The 8,665-nt window shown below is 48.9% G+C and overlaps 1 protein-coding gene across 1 annotated transcript in view; it reads left to right on the forward strand.

Annotated features, from left to right (window-relative positions):
- Window positions 1-5,151: 5,151 nt before the first annotated feature.
- The window catches only part of cnga1b (cyclic nucleotide gated channel subunit alpha 1b), a gene marked incomplete at both ends in the record, with an annotated part of 14,326 nt that continues 10,812 nt past the window's right edge, over window positions 5,152-8,665 (forward strand). The window contains 3 exons of the mRNA XM_080544230.1: window positions 5,152-5,210; window positions 6,623-6,748; window positions 8,513-8,656. Coding sequence (XP_080400356.1) covers window positions 5,152-5,210; window positions 6,623-6,748; window positions 8,513-8,656 — 329 coding nt within the window. The remainder of the gene's footprint in view (window positions 5,211-6,622; window positions 6,749-8,512; window positions 8,657-8,665) is intronic.

Below are 8,665 nucleotides of genomic sequence, written 5' to 3' on the forward strand. Positions count from 1 at the left end.
TGAGTGTGAGAGAGAGAGAGAGGGACACAGAGAGAGAGAGAGAGAGAGAGAGGGAGGGAGGGACAGAGAGAGAGAGAGAGAGAGAGTAGGATAGGCTCCAGGTGAGTGTGAGAGAGAGAGAGGGACACAGAGAGAGAGAGAGAGAGAGAGAGAGAGAGAGAGAGAGAGTAGGATAGGCTCCAGGTGTGTGTGACTGTGTGATGGTCACAGGTTATTATCCATCTGTTAATCCCTAAAGCCTGTTCAGGGTCAGTGGACGACCGGCACAGAGGCCTTCACCCACCCGGACGATTACCCACGCTGCCCCTCTCTCTGTCTCTCTGCACAGGGCATTCCCTCCGCATTCCCGGAGAAGCGGCGTTTGCTTCAAGGTGGTGGGGGAACGGGGGTTGTCCATTTGTTCCGAGCGGTTTCCATGACGATGAGCGGTTGTTGTTGTTGTTGTTGTTGTTGCCCCCCTGGAGTTCTGCTAGCCAGCGAGACGGACAAGGACATGTCCCTGGGTTGCTAAGGGCGACGGATTAGCACGCCTATCTCAGGTGAGCCGGAGATAGAGGGAGTTTAAACTCTCTCTCTCTCTCTCTCTCTCTCTCTCTCTCTCTACCATCAGGAACATTCATCATCAGCAGGGAGATTAATAAGCGTTATATTGTTATTTATTTAAACCTTCAGACATTCAAACTAGTGTGGGTTTCTTTCTTAAGGTAGGTGCATACGCGTACTTTGACGTCAATAGTGGCAAGAGATACCTGTTGGTCAGGTGATGACATTGTATGTTGACGTCGGCTGTTGTTTTATATGTTCTCCATTCATAAATTATTCTCCGGACGCACAGTGGAATGGCTGGAATGATCTAATTGTTTGGAGATGTTTTAAAACCCCTTCCCAGACTCACACACACACACACATCTACAAGCTTCCTTCTGATGGCCTCTTTTCACGTCGCCATGGTGACGCTGAAGTCTCTTGACTTCAAAGAATTTGAGTTGAAATCGATCACAAGTAAAAACAACTTCAGACTTCTGAGACTATTTATTAATCACAACACCGTAAGTTGACAATGACAGATTACAGCGCTTCTCTCTGAGGGTGGGAGAGCTTCTACTCAGCTGGCCTGAGGGTGGGAGAGCTTCTACTCAGCTGGTCTGAGGGTGGGAGAGCTTCTACTCAGCTGGTCTGAGGGTGGGAGAGCTTCTACTCAGCTGGTCTGAGGGTGGGAGAGCTTCTACTCAGCTGGTCTGAGGGTGGGAGAGCTTCTACTCAGCTGGTCTGAGGGTGGGAGAGCTTCTACTCAGCTGGTCTGAGGGTGGGAGAGGAAGGGATTGTCCTCTGTCACACATTAAATACCCTCAATGATATGCAAATACAAGGTTACGACAAGGCGTCTATACAGGCCTATCACATGACTTAGAGATGGTCAAGGTGTGAAAAAGGGGTTACTGTCACTTCAGGTTAAAGGTCACAGGAAGATAGGCCGTTTTGAAATGAACATGTGAGACAGGGCCTTGACCGTGTGGCTCTAAGGACACAGGGATGAACATGTGAGACAGGGCCTTGACCGTGTGGCTCTAAGGACACAGGGATGAACATGTGAGACAGGGCCTTGACCGTGTGGCTCTAAGGACACAGGGATGAACATGTGAGACAGGGCCTTGACCGTGTGGCTCTAAGGACACAGGGATGAACATGTGAGACAGGGCCTTGACCGTGTGGCTCTAAGGACACAGGGATGAACATGTGAGACAGGGCCTCGACCGTGTGGCTCTAAGGACACAGGGATGCTGAGTCAGGAGAATCCTTACAGAACTATACAAGTCTATGAACGTGTGCAAAAGACACATTCTACAGGTGTGTACATTATATACAGTGTGTGTGTGTGTGTGTGTGTGTGTGTGTGTGTGTGTGTGTGTGAGTGTGTGTGTCAAAATATACCACAATGCCACTCACTTCAACAATCAAACCAAACAAAATATCAGAAGTTTAAATAAGACAGACTCCTCCAAAATCCTCTAACCATGTTCTACGCCTGATGTGATGCACTTGATTTCTGATGTTGAAAAAAGACAACGGTTTTCATGGGGTGTCTAAACTGTTTCACATGACTGTGTGTATCACACCTCAGAAGATGTTCTGTTCTGTGGTTTGTGCAAAGGCAGCATTGGTAAACAGCAGTAGTGTAATAGGGTAACTGAGGGATCTCATTGACCAGCGGTGTGTGCCACCAGCAGGAGTGTAAAGGCTCAATTGGTTGTCCAGAGTGACTGGGGGGGGGGGGGGGGGGGTAGTGAGAGTCAGTGTACCCCATATTGGGAGGGGGGGGGTTGTTTATCAGAGTGACAGCTCTGTGAAAGAAACTGCTCTGCAGCCTGCTGGAGTCTGGAGATGGAGTCTGGAGATCTGGAGATGGAGTCTGGAGATGGTAGGGTCAGGGGTCAAACAGACCCGAGGATCCTGTACCTCCTGAGTCTCTTAGATGGTAGGGTCAGGGTCAGGGGTCAAACAGACCCGAGGATCCTGTACCTCCTGAGTCTCTTAGATGGTAGGGTCAGGGGTCAAACAGACCTGAGGATCCTGTACCCCCTGAGTCTCTTAGATGGTAGGGTCAGGGTCAGGGGTCAAACAGACCCGAGGATCCTGTACCTCCTGAGTCTCTTAGATGGTAGGGTCAGGGTCAGGGGTCAAACAGACCCGAGGATCCTGTACCTCCTGAGTCTCTTAGATGGTAGGGTCAGGGTCAGGGGTCAAACTGAGTCTCTTAGATGGTAGGGTCAGGGTCAGGAGTTGAGGGTTCCAGGAGAGGTCCTCATGTGGAGATGTGGACACCCAGGAACTTGAAGCTGGGAACACCCTCCACCTCCATGTCATTGATTGAGTGTAACGCTGCACCCCAGTTTTCCTGAAGTCCACCATGATCTCCTTGGTTTTCCTGGTGTCGAGGGCCAGGTTGTTGTCAGCGCACCACAACGCCAGATGTTGGACCTCCTCCCTGTAGGCCGACTCCTCGTTGTTACTTATCAGGCCAACCACCACAGTGTGGTGTCGTCTGCCAACTTGATGATGGAGTTAAGAGCCACGCATCGGTACGCAGACGTCGGTGAAGAGGGAGTAGAGAGGAGGGGGCTCAACACGCAGCCTTGAGGCACGCCGGTGGTCAGGGTCAGGGTGGAGGAGGAGGAGGAGGAGGAGGAGGTGTTCAGGGTCAGGGTGGAGGAGGAGGAGGTGGTCAGGGTGGAGGAGGAGGAGGAGGAGGAGGAGGTGGTCAGGGTGGAGGAGGAGGAGGAGGAGGAGGAGGTGGTGTTCAGGGTCAGGGTGGAGGAGGAAGAGGTGGTCAGGGTGGAGGAGGAGGTGGAGGAGGAGGAGGAGGAGGTGTTCAGGGTCAGGGTGGAGGAGGAGGAGGAGGAGGTGTTCAGGGTCAGGGTGGAGGAGGAGGAGGAGGAGGAGGTGGAGCGGGTGTCCAGCTTGACGAGCTGGGGTCTGTTGGTGAGGGAGTCTGGGGTCTGTTGGTGAGGGAGTCTGGGGTCCTGTTGGTGAGGGAGTCTGGGGTCTGTTGGTGAGGGAGTCTGGGGTCTGTTGGTGAGGGAGTCTGGGGTCTGTTGGTGAGGGAGTCTGGGGTCTGTTGGTGAGGGAGTCTGGGGTCTGTTAGTGAGGGAGTCTGGGGTCTGTTGGTGAGGGAGTCTGGGGTCCTGTTGGTGAGGGAGTCTGGGGTCTGTTGGTGAGGGAGTCTGGGGTCTGTTGGTGAGGGAGTCTGGGGTCTGTTGGTGAGGAAGTCTGGGGTCTGTTGCAGAGGGAGGTGCTGATGCCGAGGTCTCTGAGTTTGGTGACCAGCTTGGAGGGGATGATGATGGTGTTTGTTGCAGCCATTATGTCTGTGCTGGATGTCATTTTTACTGTTGACCACTGAGTGGCGAGGGCATAGGAGTGCACAGGTATATAGGTGAGCTCACCGGTAGGCTACAGGTGTTACTGATTGAACTGGTGAGCACACAGTCTTTGACCGTGTTGCCACACGCGAAACTGTTTTAGTGTATCATGTTTTTATAATAAAGTAAACAAATGATTGCAACGTACAGAAGTCGTCGGTGTTGGTATCACGAGTCAACTAAAGTTTACAGTTCAACAGTCGCGGTGACTAAGGAGGAAACAGTCACCACAGTGTTGAATGCTGAGCTGAAGTTAATGAACAGCATCCTGGCGTAGGTGTTGCTTGTGTGGAGGTGGGTCAGGGTGGAGTGAAGCGGCCTGGAGATGCTGCCCTCTGTTGGCCTGTTCTGGCGTAGGACAGGTGTTGGATGGTGGTGGTGGTGCTGACATTACATATGTACATATTGTAGCCTTGGTAACCATGATAATATGTGATATTGTAGCCTTGGTAACCATGATAATTAAGCAATATCACACGAGAGGGAGTGTGTTATACTGAATATCAGCACGGCTGTGATTCGGTCGTAGGTACGAGGCCGCCAGGCCGAGTACCGAAGTTCTACAGCGCAATTTATTAGTTAACAGTAATAAGTGACAACAGATTATGATTTGTTTGTTTATTTAATCATTTATTTTGGCTCCGTCAAGAAAAAATAGTTCCTCAACGGGACTGTTCAACTAGCGAAGTTTCCCACAGAAATGGGGGAAAAAACGTCAGATCAGAGATATACTAAATTAATAAATAAAATAAAAAAGAAAAACGGGTATTTTGATAACCGATACATTTTGTGAATATATATGGTTACTTTCTCGCCTGAAAACATATTAAAACTTCATAAAATGATATATTAACACTTGTAGAGCCAAATTACAGCTTTTGGCCAATGGCGGCCAAAATTGAGGATTTAAAAACTGAGAGTTTTGCTTTGCGCGCTGATTGGCTAATGTCTTCTTAGTAACAATGTAGTCTAATTAACGGTAATTTAACACCTGTGCGGCGGAGTGCTACATATAGTTAAAAGTCCCAGTGCTGTTATACATATATCGTAACTCATGGAATGCCTCTTGTCCAATCAAATTACTTGGTCGGAACTAACTGTTGTATAATATGTGATATTGTAGCCTTGGTAACCATGATAATATGTGATATTGTAGCCTTGGTAACCATGATAATATGTGATATTGTAGCCTTGGTAACCATGACAGCCTCCTGACTGGTCAGTTGTCATCATGGAGATGAATGGTGACCACAGCTACATGCTCCAGATCTCCACCAATCAGAGGAGAGGGTTGGGGCTGTTCGTCCAATGACACGACAGTACAGAGAGGCTATGGGGCTGAGAGCTTAACCAGGGATGTCTGTCTGTCTGTCTGTCTGTAAGCCTCCGTTGCCTGGCAACGTTGCCTAACTCTCATCTAGTCTCTCTGAGGACAGCCCAATCCTACATCAACCCCTCGTGCCTACCCCTACACCCTACACACTACCCCTACACACTACACCCTACACCCTACACACTACACACTACCCCTACACACTACACACTACACACTACACACTACACCCTACACACTACACACTACACACTACACACTACACACTACACACTACCCACTACACACTACACACTACACACTACCCCTACACCCTACACCCTACACACTACACACTACCCCTACACCCTACACACTACACCCTACACACTACCCCTACACACTACACACTACACCCTACACACTACACCCTACACACTACACCCTACACACTACACCCTACACCCTACACACTACACCCTACACACTACACCCTACGCCCTACACACTACACCCTACACACTACACACTACACACTACACCCTACACACTACACCCTACACACTACACACTACACCCTACACCCTACACACTACACCCTACACACTACACCCTACACACTACACACTACACCCTACACCCTACACACTACACCCTACACACTACACACTACACACTACACACTACACACTACCCCTACACACTACACACTACCCCTACACACTACACCCTACACACTACACACTACCCCTACACACTACACACTACACACTACCCCTACACACTACACACTACACACTACCCCTACACACTACACACTACACACTACACACTACACCCTACACCCTACACACTACACACTACACACTACACCCTACACACTACACACTACCCCTACACACTACACACTACACACTACACCTACACCCTACACACTACACCCTACACACTACACACTACACCCTACACACTACACACTACACCCTACACACTACACCCTACACACTACACACTACACACTACACACTACACACTACACCCTACACACTACACACTACCCCTACACACTACACACTACACACTACACACTACACACTACACACTACACACTACACCCTACACCCTACACACTACACACTACACACTACACCCTACACCCTACACACTACACACTACCCCTACACACTACACACTACACCCTACACCCTACATACATTTTTCATTTCACATCATGTAATACATTTATTACACACCTTTAGAAACACATTGGTGAAGAAATTTTTTGGTAACGATTTACTTCGCAGATTTTCATATGTTTCCCTTACTATAGGGACATGACCTCAGCGTGTGTTGCTATAACAACACTTTAGGCCTGTTTCCTCTCCCACAGGAAGCCAGAGGAAGCACTTCCCATGTCAGAGAGGGTGACCCCTGTAAGCCCCGCCCCCTGCCTAACCCCGCCCCGCATCGTACTACAGGATATGGAGGAGGAGGGGGAGGGGCCAGACCAACTCAGGTGAGAACCTTATAGAACCTAGCGAAGAAAACCTCAAATGAAGCTGATGATGATGATGATGATGATGGTGATGATGATGATGGTGATGGTGATGATGATGATGATGATGATGGTGATGATGATGATGATGGTGATGATGATGATGATGATGATGATGGTGATGATGATGATGATGATGGTGATGATGATGATGATGATGAGGATGATGATGATGATGATGATGGTGATGATGATGATGATGATGATGATGATGGTGATGATGATGATGATGATGATGATGATGATGGTGATGATGATGATGATGGTGATGATGATGATGATGATGATGATGATGATGGTGATGATGATGGTGATGATGATGGTGATGGTGATGATGATGATGATGATGATGATGGTGATGATGGTGATGATGATGATGATGATGATGATGATGGTGATGATGATGATGATGATGATGGTGGTGATGATGATGATGATGATGATGGTGGTGATGATGATGATGGTGATGATGGTGATGATGATGGTGATGGTGATGATGATGATGGTGATGATGATGATGATGGTGATGATGATGATGGTGATGATGATGATGATGAAGATGATGATGTTTTCTCTAGGCCTTGTTCGGGGGTCCTCAACATAAACAACAGCAACAATAACGACGAGTAAGAACACACACACACACACACACTCACACACACACACACACACACACACACACACAGACGTCATGTATGCTTTCCTAACTGAAGACGTTGATCTCTCGTAGGGATGAAGAGAAGGACAAGGAAGAAAAGGAAGAAAAAGAAGAAAAAGAAGAAAAAGAAGAAAAAGAAGAAAAGGAAGAAAAAGATGAAAAGAAGAGAAAGAAACAAGGAGAAGACAAGAAAGAGAGGAAAGCGCAAAAAGAGTAAGAATGAAAGACAGTCTTCGACAGAACCCTGTAGCTCCCGAGACGCACAAGGGCCTCTCGCCCCTGTCTCTCTTTACTCTCAGCTCTCCCTCTCTCTCCTCTCCTCTATCACCTCTCTCTCCTCACTCCCCTCATCCTCCCCCTCTCCCCCTCTCTCAACCTCCCTCCTCTCTCCCTCTCCCCCTCTCTCAACCTCCCTCCTCTCTCCCTCTACCTCTATCATTCTCTCTCTATCTCTTTCTCTCTCTTCATCATTCTCTCTATCTCTCTTTCTATCTCTCTTTCTATCTCTCTCTATCTCTTTCTCCCTCTCTCAACCTCTCCCTCTCAACCTCCCCCTCTCAACCTCCCCCTCTCAACCTCCCCCCTCTCAACCTCTCCCTCTCTCAACCTCCCCCCTCTCTCTACCTCCACCCTCTCTCCCTCCCTCCCTCTCTCAACCTCCCCCCTCTCTCCCTCCCTCCCTCTCTCAACCTCCTCCCTCTCTCCCTCTCTCCCTCTCTCCCTCTCTCATAATCCCCCCTCTCTCTCCCTCTCTCCCTCTCTCATACTCCCCCCTCTCTCTACCTCCCTCCCTCTCTTAACCTCCCCCCTCTCTCCCTCCCTCCCTCTCTCTACCTCCCTCCTCTCTCCCTCCCTCCCTCTCTCTACCTCCCCCCTCCCTCATCCTCCCCCCTCTCATCCTCCCCTTCTCTCATTCTATCTCTCTCTGGTTAGATGCTTAACTGCATTTCGTTGTATAGTACTTGTACTGTAATGACAATGAAGTTGAATCTAATCTAGTCTAGTCTAATCTCTCTCTCTCTCTCTCTCTCTCTCTCTCTCTCTCTCTCTCTCTCTCTCTATCACAGGAAAGAAAAGCAGGAGAAAAAGGAGAGGAAGGAGCAGAAACAGAAGGAGAAGGAGGAAAAGCAGAAGGAGAAGGAGGAGAGACAGAAGGAGTTGGAGAAAGAGAAGGAGAAGAAGGAGAAGGAGGAGAAAGCTAAGGCGGAGAAGTATGTTTC

This window comes from Nansenia antarctica (genome assembly GCF_963989245.1).
Source record: "Nansenia antarctica genome assembly, chromosome: 13".
NCBI classification, from domain to species: Eukaryota; Metazoa; Chordata; class Actinopteri; order Argentiniformes; family Microstomatidae; genus Nansenia; species Nansenia antarctica.